This window comes from Ambystoma mexicanum, chromosome 14 (genome assembly GCF_040938575.1).
Source record: "Ambystoma mexicanum isolate Mex_15411 chromosome 14, UKY_AmexF1_1, whole genome shotgun sequence".
Lineage (NCBI taxonomy): Eukaryota > Metazoa > Chordata > Amphibia > Caudata > Ambystomatidae > Ambystoma > Ambystoma mexicanum.
The window spans coordinates 256310693-256332652 of record NC_090940.1 but is presented as its reverse complement, the minus strand read 5'-3'; the positions used below and the strand labels follow the sequence as shown (position 1 = coordinate 256332652).

Here is a 21960-nt window from a genome sequence, read left to right as displayed (position 1 = left end):
GGACTGGGGCGGGGTCTTGGGTGGATGTGGGCAGGGCATCAGGTGACGTGGTCTCCGGGTTTTCTTTTATACATGTTGCAGGTCTGCCTTACTAGGTGGTCACACTAAGTGCAGGTATATAGGAGTGTTAAGCTCGAAAGGGGAAAGGGATGAGTAAAAATAAAAAAGGGTCTCTGTTGGGGAGGTTGGTACATCTGACGTAGGTAATGTGACGAGGAAGACGGGTACTTGGAATCATAAAGATTATCGTTATGTAATAGAAGCATCACTTCCCACCATCCTGTCTTTCCGTATATAATCTTGTATTGAAAGTACACCCATTTCAACCGAAACTAAAGCTTTAATTTTAACGATTAAAAACGACATGTTCTATACTTGTAAGAACTACAAACCCAAAAAAGAAAAATGTAATGTTGCAAAGGTAAAATTCGGTGGAATTCAGAAAAATACACATATTTGTTAAAAGAATCTCTATTTTTGTGTTGTTGTCGTAGTTGTAAGCGAATTCCTACTGAACATTGCAATTCAAACATGGCCACCGAGTTTCCTCTATGAATTGGTTCAGAAAGTCTAGGATTTGACAGTCTAGCCTTTCTCCACTCTAGTTCCTGGTTGTCACTTTGCTTACCTCTCTGTTGCTAACCGACAGGCTAGCATTGGCACTTTTCGAAATTGTGTGGCGGGACCCAAAACAAAGCCCTAGCATGAAGAGAGGGTCGAGTGGCCGGTTGAAGGAGACTATTAACGCGCTGTGCCGGGTGCTGAGCATCCCAGGCGGAAGCCAGAGCCCCGAGACATTCAGGCAGGCCAAGTTCAACCATGCACAGACGGTGAGAGAGGGGCATGAGTGGCATTTTAGACACTAGAGGCAGTCCAGGATCTGCCATCTATGAGACCTCTAGGTCTGCGTTCTATTTTGTATCTGATTTGACTTATTAAATAACAGTATTATCACATGCGTTTGCTCTTATACATGACGTATCTGCGGCCACAGCATGCTATTTTCTAGGCTATAGGTTGCCCACAGTACCTTCGCACTTTACGTGTGTCACATCTGAATTGTATCTTTGTGCACGCCCTGCGTCTTTTTTCCTTTGGACCTCTAAAATTCTCACCGATGTGTACCTCAGGTTGTCATGTTCATGATCCCAGAGTCAGACATTTGTATGCCTCCTGAAATATTTTAGCAATGGCTATTACTAGAGTCGCTGAAATCTCTGCCTGAAAGCAGAACATATTGTCACGGGACTTGAAGATAGGAGATGATGCGGTGTGAAGAGGGACACAGCTTTCTTCAGTGAAGACCCTGCCAGTTTTATTTCAAAGTGGTCTTCTGAGAGTGAATGGTTTAATTGCAACAGTAAATGGGCTACTGGTGTAATAAAGATGTCTTTACCAAGTGTGCCTACAGCCGCTTCATATATAAGCAGTAGTTTGTGTCTCTTCTAGATCCTGTCAAAAACAAGCATTGGTCAAAGAGAACTATGTTGGCTTGTGTATAGGTAATAACAGACATTTGTCGGGCACTGCGTTCATACGCCCAGGTACTTGTTCTATTTTATAGCTGTTGCCGCTAATGGCCAAGTAGTACCATTATCCCATGCCTAACCAAAAGCATCTTTTTCCGTTTAGGCAGTGTTAGACCAACTCTCTTGTCTGTGTCTATGTAGACAAGGAAACTGGAGAATTTATTTCTCATGATGGTAAATTCCGACTTTCAACACATTTGTTAAAGAAAGTCATAATTCTATTAAAGACACATAGGCTAAGGATTATGCTTATCTTATCTTTACTCAACTCAAGCAGCATAACAACACCTGAACAATAAAGCGAGGAAAACAACAGCATGTTCCATGTAAAATTGAATCTTTAGTAGTTCTCTTGTTATTAACCCTTTAAAGAAACATGTGACCTTATTCCACCAATAGTCCCATCTCACATCCATAAATCTGTCCACCATCTGAACATCCTCTCTTTGACTGGTCATCCATTTTGCGTCCCAACCGGTAAACGCTTAACCTTTATCGAACCTCACACCAACGATCATGTTCCTGTCTGCTTGCTATCTCCGATGGAACCTGCAAATAACTAACATTTTAGATCTCTGGCCTCCTGAGGGTTATGGGGGGTGGATGGCTAATCGTGTTGCATGATGGAAATACATCACATAATTGCCTCATAAATTATGACATCACAATTTACATTTTCACGATTAACAAAGGTTGGGATAATCCTTTGCCTCCGTGTCTTTAATACAATTTTGACTTTCTTTAACAAATGTGTTGAAAATCTGAATTCTATGTCACGACCCAGTGGCTCGGATTATGCTTGTTTAAAACTTACCACCAACGTTGTTACCTTTTTGAATGGTTTGAAGTAGAAGGTCTTGAATCTGGACTAATTTGTCCCATCTGCTGCCTTCAATATATCCTCGTCGGGCACCTACACTAAATACTTTGGATGCCATTGCTCCTTTCGCTGAGTGTTCGCCATATCATGTAATGTCAATGCCTGCCTGACTCATTACCCACCTCATCCACCTTGCTAGTGTGGTTGGCGCCACTGCCCCAAAAGGTCTCCTCAGGGCAATGAGCAACTGAGATACTCTTGCATGTTGTAGATATTTTGTCCTGTTTTATATATGTTTGTAAGCACCGTACCAGACATAACTTTGGTTGTCCCATGAATGATGCATAATCTATTGTTCTTAGATATATAAAATGTCACTCCTGTGGGTGTAAACGTTTTCCTATCTACCTCCAATGCTTTTATGTCAGATACTCGTTTACATGACAGTAAGCATAATAGCATTGTCACCTTAGCTGATAATTCTTTCCTGGATAGCTCATCGTTGTCCGGCCATGCCGTGAACAATTTGAATACTATCTAAATCCCATAGTTGGTCTTGTTCTACCTTGGGAGGTCTAAACAGCCTTGCACCTTTCAGTAGTCTGTATATCAGTGGGTGTTCCCCCCCACTGCTCGCCTCTTCTAACTGTATGTGCCTCACTGAAATCGCTGATCTGGCGGTATTAATCATCTTGTACGCTTTGCCCTGTGCTGCCATCTGCGCCAAAACATTTGCTACATGTGCTCCATCTGTTCTAGCTGGATTAACGCTCCTCTTCATACACCAGTTATGTCACTTTGCCTATACAGTCCTGGATGCCTTTCTGGTCCCCAGGGCACTGGATTCCTCAATGATGTGTTCAGCCTTGTTCGATAGACCCGGCCTAGCCCAGGCTCCCCTGAGATTGCACCCGCAATGAGGTTGAGACTGCCTGATTCTATTAGAGGTTGGTTGTTCCACATCGGGTCTCGAATGATCGATCCTCAGAAGTGCAATTGGGTTGTCGTATGTATTTCCAGCAGGTCTGGGAACCATGCCTGGCCCCTCCATGCTGGTGTCACCAATGTCATCGATACCCATTGCCTCCTCACCTGCGCCAGGGTTCTCTCTATCATTGAGAACGGCAGGAAGGCGTATTCCAAGTTTGGGCACCATAGTTGCGGAAAACCATCTGCTGCTTCTGCCTCAGGGTCTGGTCTCCAGCTGATAAATCGAGGTTTCTCGGTTAAGCCTCGATGAAAATAGGTCCCTCTGAAATGGGCCCCATATCCCCCACGGTATTTGAAACAGTGTCTCGTCCAGCTGCCAATCGCTGGCATCCATTAGGAACCTGGAGGTCCAGTCTGCTACTTCGTTCAGACTGCCTTGCAGGTATTCTGCTATCACCAATATCCTCTGGAGACATAAGTGCCAGAAGTCGTTCGCTAGATCCACTAGCATTTTGGATCTTGTGCTGCCTAACCAGTCTAACCTGTTTATATATCTCTATGCGCACACGTTGTTAATCTTGAGGAGTATGCAACACTGAGCTTTTTCCTGTATCCAACATTTCCCTGCGAACAAGCCAGCTAGAAGTTCCAGGCAGTTGATATGTGCATCTAATTCTTTCTCCCACCATCTCCCTCCAGTCGTCATATTTCCGCACCGGGCTCCCCACCCCCATCTGCTGGCATCAGACTCTATTACCATGTCTGGGGAGGAGCCAAATATTGCTCTCCTGCTCCATGTCTCCATATGCTGTAGCCACCACTCCATCTCCTCTCTGACCTCCTGAGACAGAGGTACTTTATGTTCGTAAGAGCGCCCGTCCTGAGATGATGTATTTTTAATCTCTGTAGGGCTCTGTAATGGAGCGGACCTGGGAAAATCGCCTGTCGCTTAACAAATTGATATTGCTTCTCTTTTAAGAGCGTCCTTGATCTCCCTCTTGATGTTGTATACTTTGTGAACCTGTAGACTCCGTGTACCCAGTGGAGTGTTTACCAAGAATCTTAAAAACTCCCTGGACTGTTCTGGTTTCAGTATTGACTTTTCCCAGTTTACCAGGAAACCCAGACCTTCTAGCAGCTCTAATGAGGTGTTCTACTGTCTCTTGATCGTCTCTCTGTTTTGACACATTCTGCAAATGTCATCTAGATAGATAATCATACGTATCCCCTGTTTCCCTTAGATAAGTTACTACTGCTTTCATCAATTTTGTGACCATGGGGCTGAAGTTAGACCGAAGGGCAAACTAGTGATTTCCCAAATCTGCCCCATCCATCTGATTCTTAGATATGTTCTCTGTTCTCCCGCAATCGGACCTTCGGGTATACATCCCTGAGATCTATCCTTACTAACCAATGATCTCGCTGCAAAATGTCCTTTAGGAGATGAATCCCCTCCCACCTCCATCTTGAAGTGTCTGTACATCAGGAAGCTGTTCAGTTCCTTTGGGTTTATAATTGGTCTCAGCTTCTGCTTCCCTTTCTCCAAAAACATAATGCTCACAAAGCTTCCTGTCTGATCTGACACTTGTCTTATGGCTACTTTCTGTGCTAAGGCCCTCATTTCTACATCTAGCATGTCTGCGGTACTGCACCAGTTCTTTTGGGCATCTTGCCTGCTATGGGTAGGAATGAAAATCTATGCAAAACCCTTGGACTGTATTTAAGACCCAGATGTCTGATCATAAAACATGCCAGTGAATCACTGCTCTCACCTGAGTTAGGCTGTCTCTGGTGTTCTGGTTGCCTATAGCTTCTCCCTCTCCCTCTTGATGGGAAGAAAGAGTTGGGCTTTTGGTCATCTTGCCTCCAGTGACTTCTGTCGTTGAAGGACCTGAGTTGCGTATACCCTCTGGCTGAGTGGCCCCTTCCTCTGCCAGCCCGTCCAAAAATGTGCTTCCCAAACACGCTTTTTTAGGTATGCTTGCGCCTTATCAATGGCTGCATATGAGTTGGCAGATTTTGTAAGCTCTTTTACAAAGGAGTCGGCGAAGAGCTTTCCTTTTGGTGCTGCTGCTGCTTCAGATGTGGCAAGCTCACTAAGTTTGGGGTCTATTTTAACAAGGAATGATTGTGCACCTCTCTGTCAAGAGCGCACTGTTTGCATTCCCTAAAAGATAGACTGCCCTCTGTGCCCATCCTATCAGGATCATAGGGTCTATGGGCTTGTTTTTCTCTTTGGCCTCTGCCACCATTTGCAAAATATTGGTGAGGGGTCCTGCCACGTCTAGCATCTTGTCCTGGCCTGACCGCCAGGACCTATCCAGTCCCTTTCTTTTGTCCTTTGCATATTTTCTCATAAATGTCGCAATTTTTCAGCTAATTCAGGTGTTTCCTCTTTATCCTCTGACAGAGGAGATCTTGGGCATTCTGCCCTAAGCTTGTTCCTGGCCTTTTTTGTTAAAGGCGTTCTCAGCCGTTTCTTTAGATATGAGGCTATCTTTTCTGGTGGTTCCCACTACTCCGAACGCGGGTGTATTAGTGTTTCTGGGTCAAAATCTTCCCTAGCCTCTTCCTCTATTTTGGTTGTTTTCTTTTTCTTTGAAGTTCCCTCCTCATTGGATGAAGATAATACTTCAATTTCCTCTGAGGATTGTTCTTGCCATTCGCCATCATCTCCCGAACTCTCTGAGGATGTGTCATGCCACCTATTCACTCTCATTTTGGACTTCACTGCTTTCTTCACTTTTTTTGGCGTGTGCCTGGGGAAGGGGAGGTTCTTGGTATGTTTAACCTTACGGGCTCTTTCTTTCCCCTTTCTCTGTCCCATGTCCATTTGCCCCTCTGAGTTCTTTCATACCTTGATAGAATTTTAACCAATCATCCATAATGGCCAGCTGAGGCTTGTCCACCCCCGTACTGGCCCCCAGAGGCTTTTGAATGATCTGACCTATACTGGTTGGCCCCTTTTTGGCTAATTCGTGCTCTACCCTCTTCGCTGGAGCTGGACATTGTAGATGTAACTGTATCTGCCACAGACTCAGTGTGTGTGTGTGTGTATATATATATATATATATATATATAATCACGGTAGTGGCCATGTAGTTATGGTTAAGTTGCTGTTTCCATAGGAAGAGCACTTTTTGGGCGGCTTATAACTTCGCTCCCCCTGGACGAATCCACACCAAACTTTGCAAAAAAAAGTATATGGCCCACTCTGAATTTCTTTTGCAAAGTTTGGTGAGGTTTGGTCCAGGGGGGGCAAAGTTATAGGGGGGGGTCCCACATTTTTTTCCCCCCATAGACTGAATGGGAAAAAAACTTTGCTCACGCCTACAGCCCAAACCGCTGGACGGATTTTCACCAAATTTGGACCAGGAGCAACGGCTTGGTCCCGAAAGCATGGTTTTTCAAATTTGGTGAAAATCCGTCCAGTAGTTTATTAAAAAATTGACCAAAAAGTAGGTCAGAAAAAATGTGTGATATCTGCGTCCGCTTCGCGGACACACTTCCCTGTTTACTCCTGTCATGCCATGCGGCACTTGGCGCCTGTGGAACCGCTGGCGGCGCGGACATTATTCCGCCATGCACGCTGGTAGCCTGTCCCGCCCACCTGCAGCTCTGCCCGTGCGTATGCGCGCTTACGCGGCCCGGAGTTTAAATACAGCTCCTTCCGGGTTGTGTACGCATTGCAACGCTTCCGGTTTCCTCCGTTAGTGCTGTCTGCCTTTTTGCCTGCTCTTCCCTCGCTCGCTCTTGCTGCAGTATTACCCAATCTCTTTCGGGTCTTTGTCCTTTCCCCCTTGTCTTGCCTGCTGCCCCTTTTTGTTCTTCTACTATTTTCCTTCCTCTCTCCTCGCCACCCTCCTTCTCCCGTCCTTTCTCTGCTTCCGTCCTTCTTCCTTATTTTTTTCCCCTTCCTGTTTTTCTCCTTCTGCCTGCCTCCTTGTGTACCAGACTTAGGCCTGTTTTCTTGGATTGCTGATTCTTCTGATTCGGATACCTTCCTCTGTGATCTCCTGTGTACCAGATCCCGGCCTGTATAAGGACTGCCTATTCTATTGTGCTTCACCTATGGACTTGTTCCCCTTGTGAGATTCCGTACTACTTACTGTCTACCTCCCTCCGGAGCCTCATCCTTTCTACCACGGAGTTCAGCTTCAGCCGACTGCATTCTTCCAGCATACCAGCTCATTCCTTAGGAGAGTCACGCAGGTCGCTTAGGGGTTTTTTGTGCCTTTTGGCTTTTTCCCCTTCCCGGCGTTCCCGGGAGGAGGCACCGGAAACCCTTTTTGGGTGACACGGTGGCTTCCTTCCGTGGGCGCCCCTACCTACATAAAAAAAAAAGGGAGCGACCAAGAAGTAAAGGAAAGAAGGGTACAGGAAGAAGAGACGAAGGTGAGGAGTTAGGTGAGGGTGGTGAATCGGATTCTACGTTCTCTGGCGAGGATATCACCGATCCTGGTGACAGCTCCGCGGACAGGACGGGGATTGGGCAAGCGGCTTGCGTGATGTCCGCGGACATCTGACGTGCCCTCACATTGGCTGCGGTCAAGCGTGCAGTGCGTCGTATTTTGAGAGACGCCCGCCATCTTTATCGTTTGAGGAGCGGGATCTGCCGCCTGCATAGTAAGCTCAGGCACCGTGTCTTCCTCCTGTCCCCCCCAACCCCCCTCATGCCGAGTGTCTCTTTTGTTCCTCCACCCCCACACACTCCATCGGCACACGGTGGCTTGCGGAGGGCCGAGGAGCGGGATCTGCTGCCTGCACAGTGAGCTCAGGCCCCGTGTCTTCCTCCCGTTCCCCCCCGCTCATGCCCCGTGTGTGCCCTGTTCCCCCCCACCCCCTGCTCATGGCCCGTGTTTCCCCTGTTCACCCCCCGCTCATGCCCTGTCTCTCCCTTCTTTCCCCCCACACATGCCCTGTCTCTCCCTTCTTGCCCCGTGTCTCCCTTCTTTCCCCCCACCCCCGCTCATGCCCTGTCTCCCTTCTTTCCCATGCCCCGTGTCTCCCTCCTGTCCCCCCGCTCATGCCCACGTGTCTCCCTTCTTTCCCCCCGCTCATGCCCACGTGTCTCCCTTCTTCCCCCCGCTCATGCCCTGTGTCTCCCTTCTTTCCCCCGCTCATGCCCCATGTCTCCCTTCTTTGCCCCCACCCCCTGCTCATGCCCTGTTCCCCCACCCCCCATTCATGCCCCGTGTCTCTCCCTCATGTACCCCCCACCCCCGCTCATGCCCTGTGTCCCCCCCGCTCATGCCCCGAGTCTCCGTCGTGTTACCCCCCGCTCATGCCCTGTGTCTCTGTCGTGTTACCCCCCCGCTCATGCCCCGTGTCTCTGTGTTCCCCCCCGCTCATGCCCCGTGTCTCTGTGTTCCCCCCCACTCATGGCCCGTGTCTGTCGTGTTCCCCCCCCTGCTCATGGCCCATGTCTCCCTCGTGTTCCCCCCGCTCATGCCCCGTGTCTCCCTCCTGTACCCCCCGCTCATGCCCGTGTCTCCCTTCTTTCCCCCCACCGCCCGCTCATGTCCTGTGTCTCCCTTCTTCCCCCGCTCATGCCCCGTGTCTCCCTTCTTTCCCCCGCTCATGCCCGTGTCTCCCTCGTGTTACCCCCACCCCCGTTCATGCCCCGTGTCTCCCTTCTTTCCCCCACACCCCCCGCTCATGCCCCGTGTCTCCCTTCTTTACCCTCCCCACCCGCTGCTCATGCCCTGTCTCCCTTCCTTCTTCCCCCCGCTCATGCCCCGTGTCTCCCTCCTGTCCCACCCATGCCCCGTGTCTCCCTTCTTTCCTCCCCACCACCCTGCTCATGCCCCGTGTCTGCCCTGTGTCTTCCTCGTGTTACCCCCAACCCCGCTCATGCCCCGTGTCTCTCTCCCTCGTGTACCCCCCCACCCCCGCTCATGCCCCGTGTCTCTCTCCCTCGTGTTCCCCCCCGCTCATGGCCCGTGTCTCCCCTGTTCACCCCCACCCCCCGCTCATGGCCCGTGTCTCCCCTGTTCACCCCCACCCCCCGCTCATGCCCCGTGTCTCCCTTCTTCCCCCCCACCCCCTGCTCATGCCCTGTGTCTCCCTTCTCCCCCCCCACCCCCTGCTCATGCCCCGTGTCTCCCTTCTTTCCCCCCACCCCACGCTCATGCCTCGTGTATCCCTTCTTTCCCCCGCTCATGCCCCGTGTCACCCCTGTTTCCGCCCCCCGCTCATGCTCCGTGTCACCCCTGTTTCCGCCCCACGCTCATGCCCTGTGTCTCTCCCCTGTTCACCCCACCCCCCGCTCATGCCCTGTTTCTCCCCTGTTCCCCCCCACCCCCGCTCATGCCCCGTGTCTCCCTCCTGGTCCCCCACCCCCACTCATGCCCCGTGTCTCCCTCGTGTACTCCCCCACCCCCGCTCATGCCCCGTGTCTGTCGTGTTACCCCCCGCTCATGGCCCGTGTCTCCCTCGTGTTCCCCCCTGCTCATGGCCCGTGTCTCCCCTGTTCACCCCTACCCCCGGCTCATGCCCTGTGTCTCCCTTCTTTCCCCCCACCCCACGCTCATGCCTCGTGTCTCCCTTCTTTCCCCTGCTCATGCCCCGTGTCTCCCCTGTTCCCCCCGCTCATGCCCTGTGTTTCTCCCCTGTTCCCCCCACCCCCGCTCATGCCCCGTTTCTCCCTCCCGTTTCCCCCACCCCCCGCTCATGCCCTGTGTCTCTTTCGTGTACCCCCCAGCCCCCACTCATGCCCCGTGTCTGCCTCCTGTCCCCCCACTCGCTCAAGCCCTGTGTCTTCCTCTTGTCCCCCCTTCCTATGATGCCCCTTGATGACCACTTGTTCCCCACACCCCCCGCTGATGCCCTGTTGTGTTCTCTTTATACACTCCGCCTTCCCTTTCCATGGTGGCCATCTTGGTAAAAGATTTTCCTTCCTACACCGGAATGCCGCAGGCGTCCCGGTTTGGGAAGAAAAATCCTTTTTCTTACCGCCCGGGGTTCCCACTTTGAGGACCTAGGATGCTAGTGGTCTTCATCTATTGAAAAGTACGTTATGGTTATGTTGCACTAATAAAAACCCATGAAATTCAATGAAAACACTTTGTTAAAGGGATGTTATGTCCTGGGTGTTAGTCTTAGCAGTGCACAGTGGTGGCGCGAGTTATGGTTGCTTAGCTTACCATAACTGGCGAGTTTCAAGGGTTTTTCGGTTTTACTTGGAACCATAACGTCCCTTTGACAAAGTTTTTTCACTGAATATATATATATTCCATCCCCACAGGTTTCTTGGACCTGTACCTGTCTCAATTCACACACACTGTGTGAGTAGTGGTCCCAAAATAAGTATTTTATGCCAAATCAGGTTTTCTTAGGATTGTGCCCGTCAATGTGTTGCTTTTTCGCAACTTATTTCAATCAGCCAGCAGATGGCGCTGTTCCGCTCCGTCGAGCGGTTCAACTGTCCGAAGCTCTGTGCTCCCGAGGGTGGGGCGTGTACTGCGCTGTCGATTCTAGCCCTTCCCGAAGCTCAACGTTGTTGAGTTAAGTAAATAACTCTCTGATACTGAGAGATTAATCCTCTGACTTGTGTGGGCACTCGATGTAGATAAGTCTTCCCGATGCGCCTCTCCTCCAGTGCTGTGTCTACTCTGCCCCCTAATGCCGGTTGGGACTCCTTCCAATAAAGTAACAAAAAAGTGACCAAATTGTGTTTTTTATTTATTTTTTTTTTTTTCTCTTCCAGAAAATGCCAATAAAATGATGTACAAAGAAGCCTTGTAAGAGCTAGGAACAAATGGTTTGCAGTTCTGAATTTGCCATTTTCCAAGCTTTCATTAACAGGTTGAGTGGAAACAAAAAAACATATTTTTATCATGGTTTTGTGAGAGGTAGGCCCTTTTTTTTAAAAAAATGGGATATGCTTCGACGAAATGGAAGAGGAGAGTGGGAAAGCTCAATGGGAACACAAAGGCATACCTTTCTGAAAAGTAGACACAATTCTAAGTTCAGGAAGTGGTCATTTGCACAGATCAGGCAACAACTATGTAACTAAAATTGGAAGCATGACAGAAAAAAGTATGTTTGCACTTGTAAAATAATGGCTTCTGTGAATATTGAGAAAAACAATGCACCACTACATTACCCCGACTCTTCTAGTTAGGAAATCACAAATTATTCATAATACCACGAGCCGAAAACAGAGCCATGGGACACAGGATTTTTATGCTGATGGCCTAAATAGATGTACTTCGCATTCGAAAAAAAAAAAGGTAAACTAGTGTGGTGAAGAATGGCATGCATTTTTTGAAAGCGCACAGGCAGACCTTTTGAAGGATAGGTGAATTGCGCATGTTACAACAGCGTACAGTGCCTAAAGCAGTGACTAAATTTAGGTCACATTTGGGAAATGAAAGGGTTGTGTAAGAAAGTGCAGTAGGAAATGTATGAAAACGTTACCAGAACGTCCTACCTCCCCACAGGTGTCCCGATAAAAATGGTACCTCACATGTGTGGGTGCACTGACCTGCGTGCAAAAGGAAAAGGCTAAACCACTGGCATATCAAACTCCCTGGTGAAGAGTGGATTTGGTTTTGTGGACAGCCCACAGATTTGGGCCTGATGTGTCGCAGCCACCAAGGAAAACGGGAAACCCCATGTATTCTTGAAAAGAAGGCACACATAGAATCCAAAGTGGTCTGACATGTATGAATCGCCCTAGAACTTATTACCCACAAGGTCCGGAAAAGTCCAAAATGTAGGGGGAAAGGAACCTTTTAGACATTTTGTCACCAGGAAACCACCGAAACACACCAGCAACAACACATGTCCTACCTTCCCACATTCCCACAAGGTGTCCTGACAAAACAGTACCTCACATGCGTGGTTGCGCTTACCTGGGTGGAAAAGAAAAAGGGTCGACTGTGCCCAAGTCCAGAAGCGGTCCCAGGAAGCCCCGGCAGGGTCTCCATCCCTCCCCGGGAAGAAAAGCTGTAACACGGCATGGCATGAGCTCCAGGACGACTGGGGGTGCTGCCCCTGTCCTTGGACACCTGTCTACAATGTGGGTCGACCGTCGCCCAGCCGCGGGTCCGAGGGAGCCCCGGCAAGGTCCACATCCCTCCCTGGAGAGAAAAGCTGTAACGCTTGGCAGCCGGAGCTCCAGGACGGCTGAGGGTGCTTCCCCTGGCCATGGGCGCCTGTCTCCCATGTGGGTCAACCGTCCCCACGTCCAGCCACAGCCCCAGGGAGCTCCGGCAACGTCTCCATCCCGCCTGGAGGGAAAAACTGTAACAAAGCCAGGCCAGAGCTCCAGGACAGCCGTGTGTGCTGCCCCCGACCTTGGGCGTCTGCCTCGCATGTGGGCCGAACACCCCCCCCAGACCAGCAGTGGTCATGGGGCAACCAAGTGGGGTTCCTGTCCCTCCCTTAAGGAAAAAGCTGTAACGCCGCAGGGCCAGATCTCCAGGATAGTCGGGGGTGATGTCACTGCCTTGGGTGCAACGCGGCAGGGCCAGAGTTCCAGGATGGTCGGGGGTGAGGGCCAGAGTTCCAGGATGGTCGGGGGTGAGGGCCAGAGTTCCAGGATGGTAGGGGTGATGTCCCCGCCTTGTGTGCCTGTCTCTCATGTAGGTCGACTGTCCACAAGTAGAGCAGGGATTCCAGGGAGCCCCGGCAGGGTCACCATCCCTCCCTGGAAGGAGACACTGTAACACAGCCCAGCCAGATCCCTAGGACGTCCGTGGGTACTGCCCCGTCTTTGGACGCCTGTCTGCAATGTGGGTCGACCATCCACAAGTACATTAGTGGTCCCACGGAGCCCCGGCAGGGTCCCCATCCCTCCCGGAGGAAAAAGCTGTAATGTGGCCTGGCCAGCGATCCATGACGGCCAGACGTACTGCGATGGGGCGAAACGGCCCCAACCCCAGAATTGTTTCCCTAGTGCCTTTAGTGTACCTTACTGCTTCCCAGGGTTGGCAAAATTGGACTAGACCCTCAATTTTGCACTCAAAGTTGACCTATCCATGGGGGGGAATTTGGGGGGGACTAAGGGAGATGGCCCTCAAGCACAGGGCCCGCCCCCCCGCTACCTCCCCAAGCACTCAACTATCTGTTGAGTGTAATGTTGTTTTGCCTTACTTGGGGTCAAATCGGTGCAAAACTGTACCAATTTGCCCCCAAAAAAGGCCAAACAACATTATGCCATCTGGTTGGCATTCTTTGGGGGTGGGGGTTCAGGGACTCAGTGGCCTCCCCCACCCCACCCCCAATTTCATATCCCTGGTGGCATAGTGGTCCTTGCTGCTTCCCTGGGATGGCAAAATGGGATCAGACCCTCCATTTTCCCCACCCCTCAGAAGCAGCAGATATCTGCCCCGCCCTAGATTTTTCTGGGGCTTTCTGGCCCATAGGCACATGGCCATCTTCCTAATGCCCCCAAGTGTGCCCTTTTGCCAAATGTTTATTGCCTTCCTTGGGGGCAAATGGGTGCAAAACAGCACCCATCTCCCCCCCAAAGGAAGGCAAAACATGCCTCATTTTATTATTGGTGGGGGTCGGGGGCTGTTTGGTTTGGGGCGGTCCACCCCCAAATCAATTCCCTGGTGGTGAGTGCTTGTTGAGGATTGAACGATCGTCAACCAGCAATCTTCTTGTGTGAGGGCTCGTTGAAAAGGGGCAGGGAATTGGGCTAGAAATGCAGAGCAGCCCGCAAAAGCGTAGCTGCTATATTTACATGCTGACGCCTTTGGGCTTCATCATGTAAATCTCACTTCCTGATGGCGTTGGTGAATGTAGCATGTGCCAACGTCATCAGGGCTGACTTCCGACCCCCAGGCCCGGAAGGGGAAGTGTCAGTGCAATTTCACCTTTGGTACAAGCCTGTACTACACAGTTATGTGGTAGCAGTGGCTGAGCAACCAGACTTATCTCAAGAGTTGAGTGAGCAGTAGAAAAAATTACACAAAGGACCAACAAATACAGTGGTTCAAACAAACACTTACTCAAGGTTTCTTGGTGAAAGAATATACATTTATTTACACAGTCAGTTTGAAAACATTACACTAGCAAGAGCAGCTCAATATCATATACTAATATACTACAAATACACAACCAATAAGTTACTGAACAAGTTCAGCTCCCCTGAAGTGGGAGCAAAATGGCACTTCAGTTACTTTGAAAAGGGGTAAACAGACAAGGTTATAAGAATTAATAGCACAAATACTTTCATAGGCAGGGCAAAGGGTTTCAGTTAACTACAACCAGCAATTCAGTTCATAGGCCTGGGCCAAAGTCAATGGTTCAGAGAGTTTGTATAGGATAGCACAGTTCTGGTAGTAAGTCTTTGCCACGGATCTCAGAAGAATTTGGTCAGACGAAAAGTTAGACGAAAGTTTAGGGAAGGACAAACCTTCGAAGTCGAGAAAGTTTCACAAACTTTCACCGTGGCCGAAAGGATTTCCGGACCGTGTTTGCACAGTACCATTTTAAAGTGAAGAAGAGCTCTAGCTGAGGCAGTTGTTCCTGGCAGTTCGAGCAGATCTCGCTGTTCCTGAGCTTCAGCAGTGGGGACAAGGAGGACGTCGGTAGGTTCCTGCACTGCCCAGGGAAGAGGCCACAAGCTTGGCAAAATGTTGGTTTAAGGTGTAAGTGCCTTAAAGACAACAAACTGGTATCCTTCCCACTGGCTATCTGGTTTTCCACAGCACTCTGCAGAAAATTCGACCAGGAGGGGACGGTGTCCAGGCGGCTTACGAGTTAGTTGTTCCCACCAAACTCAAGGGAAGAAATTAACCTTGAAGGGCTTCTCTGTCGGAGTTTCAGGCAATTCGGACCTGCAGCAGGGCTTCACCAGTTGCAGTAGTCGTCTTCCTTCAGCTTCTTTTTGGTTCTTTCGTTCCAGTGGTCGACTCTGCTTTCCAAGTCCCAGAGACCTGCTTTTAAACAGTTTTCCCCCCCATTCATTCCAGCCTGGCTGTCGCTCACACAGCAGGGTGGCTGTCCTTGCCAGACAGCCAGCCGACCAATCACGCCAGAGTGCATTCAGGTCTCCTAGGAGACTAAGCACAGGGAGTTTCGGGCACATCCTCTCCATCCCAGACACTCAGGCGCCAGAGGAGGGCTTCAGCACTGAAGCCCGCCAAAGGCCAACAAACAAAGGGACCAAACCTGATTTGGCGCGCAGAGACACACAAGAAGGACCTTTCCTAAAAGAAATGGCGAAAAAAGTGGACCAGATAGGTCTTGGGCGCGATATTGAAGAACATGGCTGACCCGATTCTTAGCTACCGTTGTTCGCGGTTGGGAAAAATCATGGTAGTTTGATCTAAACCACTGCCACCAGCCATTTAAAGTCGGAAAGGGTAACATTTTTCTGTTACATGAGTGTTTTGACTCAGGGGAAGATAGACAACCTCTCCAGCACTCTATAGGAAGATAGGGTGTACTGGGTCTGTAAATTTAAAGAGACTAGTAAAGTCAATTTAACTTTACATGCTCTGGGAGACAGTAGTCAGTCCCAGAGAAGGTATTTAAACCTTGGGGAGTCTGAAAGACACCCCTTTGCCACTGCACTGAAGGTGCTGTGTGACGCACAAAAGAAATGATGCCTATGGAGTTGTTTTAAAACTCCATATCCAAAGAACACAAAAGTAAAACACATTGAAAATAAAGTTCAAAGTCCCAAAATATAGCAAGAGCTGGAGGGCTCTAAGGTAGAGAAAATGTAGCACTTGTGTGAGAATTCTCCCTAACACCAAGAAATGGTGTCATGTGTGCATGTGTACAATTGAGGCAGTGAAATACTTTAATGGTTGGCTAGTAGCTTGCAACTTACAATGTATACCCCTGGTCAGGTGCGGAGTGCTATTGTAGAGGTCAGTACAATATCTGAGCCTAAAACAAAGTGTCTATTTTTGTGTGAATTGATAAGGAGTGTTCTGACCAGCGTCCCATCTGTTTATCCTGCCAGTGCTGAAAAGATGGGCAGTGAGGCAGGAGTGTGCAAGGCATACATTAGTTTTCAAAAATTGACGAGCAGAATTAGCTAATTAAATGTTTCTTGAATAGCAAACAAACATATTTGATTCGCAGTTGTGTACTAATATTTTTAATGTCACCTGAAGTTATTTGTACTCAAGCCTGTACCCAAGATGATCTGCGTGTCACCAGCATACCTATGCTGATGACACGCAGATCTACATCAGGTTTGTTAACCATGATGAAGCATTTGATAAGCTACTCCAATGTCTGGATGACGTTGACCATTGGATGTCCAGCATTCAGCTGCAATGAAATGCATGAAAAACTGAATTGATTTTATTTGCTCCAAAACATCTTCTTAAGGCAGCAAAGAAGCTACCCGTTCCAACTCTTTTTGGTGCAAGCCTAAGGTTTGTTTCTAAAGTTAAAAACGTAGGCTGTGTATGGCAGGACGACCTCACCAGGCAGTACATTATACTTTGAGTCTCCTTAGGAAGGTTATTGCCTACATTCCTGAGGAGTACTATGCCTCAGTGATGGGTACTCTGACGAATGCCCATCTATACTACTGTAATAGTCAGTTGATGGGCATTCCATCTGAGCAAATTCAGAGACTGCTGAGGGCCCAATTAGGCTTATTTTGAAGTTAGGCAAAGCTACCCATGTGTCTCCACCGCGCCGTGCTTTGCACTGGTTGGCGGTGGAGGACCTCATTAAATTTAAGGTGGCCTGCCTCATGTTTAAATGTATGAATGGGCTTGCCCCAACCTATTTAAGTGATCTGCTCCACCGCTAGCAGCCTATCAGAGATTTGCAATCTAATGTCAATTCCTCATTCGTTTTATACCATGAGAGGAGACCAAAGTTTTGCTGTATTTGGACCGAGGCTGTGAAATCTGCTGCCAATTGAGATAAGGACTATGAAGTCATTATATCAATTTCGTAGGGCTCTCACCTAAGCATTCATTGACGTGTTGACCCCGTGAATTTGGTTGTGTCTTCTTTGCATGCTATATATTGTCTGCGCCGCTATACGGTTTAATCCGTTATGTGCGCGTTGTAAAAGCAAAAATCAAAATCAAATCAAGACATAACATAAGCAATAATGCAGCATTTTTATGAACTGCTGAAGTGAGAGATTAGTGAGATGAGTGTCTACAAAACTGGCTGCATGAATTGACATAAATAAACAAGATATGATAAAGTCACAACCTTCCACATTTAAAGAGGAAATCACGTGCACAGTAAACCCTGTGAAGAATTTCAATTCCTCTGTTTGGTCTTCAAATCTCTTCATGACCTTACTCCCCCTTATCTCTCTTCTCTCCTCTCCTTCTACATTCCCTCTCGTTTTCTTCGCTCCGCTGACCTCTTTTTACTTACTGTACCCCATCTCCTTGTGCTGCTTCTCGCTTCTGTTCCTTTCAGCTCCTGGCACCCCTACACTGGAACTCCTTACCTCTCTCTATCTGCTCCACCCCCACATACACCTCCTTCCGCACCTCCTTGAAAGCCCTTCTTCTTCACTCCCCCCTTGACCTCCTACCTTTTCTCCTCCCCTGTCCCCATACCTTCCCTTCCTCTCGCATCCACTTGACCTTATATCACATAATTGAATCGTGTTCCCGTTCCCTTCTTTACCCCCCTCTCCCTTCCTTCTCACCTTTCCCTCACCTCCAATATCCAAGGAAACTGTTCTACATATTGTTACGCTGGTTTGTCTCATGATTGTTAACTTGCTTCTTCCATTATTGTATCTTGTTGTTTTATTGTAAAGCGCTATATAAACTTAATAAACAAACATCAAGGCTTCCTGCCAATTGTCCAGTTAGTGTACCCACATCTTCCCATTTCTGCTTAATTTTTAGAAGGAATGAGACTGGAAGTTGAGGATAACTTGATAGTGACGAGATAGCCCTCTTAGGGTTCAGCTCATTTTTGATGTTTGCCTCCATCAGGGACTGTGGCGGGAGATCATTCCCACCCTGGAACTGCATGACAATAGCATGTTTGATCTGTGTATACAAGAAATCATCATTTGTTGATAGTGAACACCGTTATTAGAGCAGTTCAAAGAACATTAAGCGTTTCTCAAAAATACGTTGTTCTGCAAGCAAATGCTTTGAGTGTCCATCTCCTAGCTCAGCTCAGCTCATGAATTTTAGGATGATCTTTATTACTGCATGGGGGCCCTCAACGTTATCACTCCTCACCATCCCAGAACTCCGGTGGCTGCTCGGGACTTTGGCACTTTTAAGAGTGGAGGAGATTATTACTGTTGTACTCTCTCTCTCTCTCCATTAGTCCCTTTGAACTTACAGCGAACAGGCAAAAGAGGGTGGAGAGACGCCTGAGGGCAAAACAGAAAGGCAGGGTGAGCTGTGCTTTCGTTCAACAGGGTAATTTTAAATGGCAAGCTGTGCTACACAAGGGTCAGTTTAATTCACAAATCGACAGAATTGCATAGCCAATTGCTATGCAACATTGCTTATTTTATGCCTTGAGTGTGCAGCTTTTTTTCAAACATTAGCGATTCTGGATTTGTATTCTGCACTGTGTATTTATTCCTATGGTGAACACGCCTTTACATTACAAAGTCATTTGTTAAAATTGAACTGCGCTTAATATTATATTGCATTTTATCATGGATGGTTTTAGATTTTTGGTTTTAGGTGTATATTTGAGCATTTCGTTTGTGATGTGATTTGTTATTTTTTTTTGTATTTGCATCTTTTATGAAAATTGTCCATTTTCAAAATAAAGGCTTGTCTTTAGCTTTCTGTTTTCATTGTAATTAAAGCATCAGTTTTGTATTTATATTTTTTATTTTTATTGGTAATTCGTAAGGCGCCTAAACAACAAATTATGTTTCAAGGTGGTACAGGACAAAAAGTGTGGGGGGGGGCCCAAGGGACAATGTCCCAAGCCTAGTGACATTCGGATTGTGCTAGTGCAGAACAAGAAGTACGAGGGAGAGGGGGGGTGGCGTCCGAAGTGCCGGAATGCACGAAAAGCGAAGTGCTATGGTAAGAAGGGAAAAGGGGGAAGAGGCAAGGTGCAAGTGCTAAGTGGAGGCCAGAGGGCAAGTGCCAGGGATTGCAGAGGTGAAGGTCAGCATGACAAGTGCATGGAAAGGGGGGCTGGAGTCCTTTGGTACTTCAGGGGGGAGCCAGTCACGGAGGCAGAAAGAAGGTGTTGGCAGGGGAGGGGAAGAGTGAAGGAGGAGGAGATGAGGAGAGTCTTGAGGAGCTTCTGGAACTTAAGGAGATCCGGCTCAAGCCTGAGGGGAGCAGGGAGCCCATTCCAGAGGGAGGCTCCTGCAGAGGAGAGGGGGATCTACCACCCATTCTTTGCTTAGAGAAGAGTCTGATTTATAGAGAGTTGGAGCTAGCAGTTCAAAGGGTTCTAGTAGGGAGGTATTTAGGGAGAGAAAGTAGAATTGGATGTAGTGGAGTCCAGGCCCCAGAAAGTCTTGTGGATGATGAAGATGGCCTTGAATTTGATCATAGTAGCAACAGGGAGCCAGTGTAGAGAAATCAGGGCTGGAGAGATGCAGCCCCTGGGATTGAGGCCAAGGATAAGTCTTGCAGTCCTTTTCTGGATTAGTTGAAGGGGGCTGAAGAGAGGGTCCCATGGATGCCCCTCCTCGACCCCAGGAACATGACCGGCCGAGACTAGAAACTCTCGAAGCTACTCGTCCTTTTTCGGACAAACACCAAGTGCACCATTTGCTGACATGTACACAGAAAGGTATCCACTCAATCAGCCATACAGACCCAACCTCTGGGAGATAGGAGACACAACAGAGGTTGTGGATGGAAACCCCCTAATGGACAGTATTGGTTAAGCACCAATAAGCCATTATGCTAACTTCACTAATGACACCACGGCGTAGCAGTGTTGGTCATGAAGCACACTTGCATTACAAGAAAACACATTCGCATACATGAAGAACATGCTTACACAGTTCTGTAGAGGACAGATGCATATACATACTATCAAAGCTTTTTTATTTTTCGCATTCGCCAAATGCAGGAACACTGAACCGCAAGGCAACACGAGATTCTGAGCAAGCTTGCAGATGCTTATGCCATATAACCCTACAGAATTACAGGATTATTTTTTGTGTGTGTTTGGTTAAAAGAACCTTTTACAAAGTAAATCAATAAACTGTACATATAAGTAAAAAAAAAAACAACTCAAAACAATTAAAATAAACATGAGGAGAGTACAGAAAAAACCATCAAGAGAATAAAAGAGGGGCTCACCAATTTAAATTATTTAAAAAAAATAAACTTTTTTCCCCTACATTACTCTCCTTGTAGAACAAATAGGGAGGGCATTTTTGTCAAATCACAATATTACTTCTTCTCAATACCTCAACCACTGCAGTTGTTAGTACTCTTTCATAACCCGAAATCAACCTATCCCAAAACATGTCTGGCATAAAACTTTCTTTGTCCACTCCGAATCTGGCAAATATAGGTGATCTAACTGGCTGCGTACCTTCACAGACTAACAATAGATGTTTGAGAGATTAATTTGCTGGGTTTTTACAAATGTTACACAACTTCAGGCAGTGTCTCCCTGCCCCCTGCTATTCAGAACTTCCGTGGTGTGCGCTAAATTCAAGTGAATTCTCAAGAAGCCTTTCCTGATTTTCCAATCCGGGAACTTCACCAGGTATCTCTGGAGACTCCATAATTTCTTATCAACCTTCAAGAAAGAATTACAAAGGGACAAGGTGCGCATGTTCTCAATTGTGTTAATCCAGTCCATCCTGTCCATTGTCTCTTTTGGTCTTCAACGGATTGCTGATGAGGGTCTCTATCGGAATCTACGCTTTCCATGACCGTTTTTACAGGCGTATATATAGCGCCTGGTAGGACCATGTGTGATTAACTTACCGGTTATTTAGCACAATAGGAGCACATATAAATCATATTACATGTCTAAGGAAAATTACGGAAGGCCTCAAGACACAGGACACAAGACGAGAGAAGCCAGCTCGGCTGCACGAAGCCAAAGCTGTGCTCACAGCCAAGGTTAGAGATAAAACGTCACATTCCAATCCCCAAGCAACAAGGCACCACTGCAGAAAAATTCAATACATTCTCATAAATGCAGACCCAAGAGCTCTATTTTGTGGTCCACAAACATGTGATGCAGCTGAGCCAGAAAATGGGCATTTGCCCGTGGTGGGAACACAGAGCAGTTCTCAGCGATCCAGACGAGGACTGAAAGTGTTGCAACATTGAGGTTCACTATCACAAGCAAAAAATGGTTTACTACCAGACAAAATTCAGACACATAGTCCGTTCACATCGCCTTGACAAGAGGCACAGAGGGCTGAGAACCCATTGAGTCCCAGGCCTGGGGAGCGTATGGGAGCGAGGGGTCATTTGGGCTCCCCACGTACATTCTGCACGTTATGGACCACTTGCTCGTGCAATAGCAGGGGACGCCTCCATTGCCCTTATGCTAACATTAGCATAACTGGGGCTATTGCGGGATACACTTGGCTTCCATTTAGTGTGCTCTTGACCCCATCTTTGGACTGGGCCTCACTTCGATAGTACGAAAAGGCTTCTCTTTCCCTTTGCAGCGCCGGGCACAGCGCGCTCACAGCCCCCACCTTTTCTCCTCTGTCTGAGAGCTTCCCAAATCCCTTTCTCACGCATGCGCCGGGGATAATTGAAACAAATAACAGAATATATCATATCACCCTTCCTCTGTGAT

The 21960-nt window shown here is 48.1% G+C and overlaps 1 protein-coding gene across 1 annotated transcript in view; it reads left to right on the top strand.

The window, feature by feature from the left end:
• The first annotated feature begins 582 nt into the window (after positions 1 to 582).
• TEDC1 (tubulin epsilon and delta complex 1) overlaps positions 583 to 21960 on the top strand; it is a 1283797-nt gene continuing 1262419 nt past the window's right edge. Inside the window, exon 1 of the mRNA XM_069637387.1 lies at positions 583 to 830. Within this exon, the coding sequence (XP_069493488.1) occupies positions 705 to 830 (126 nt within the window). The 5' untranslated portion in view covers positions 583 to 704. The remainder of the gene's footprint in view (positions 831 to 21960) is intronic.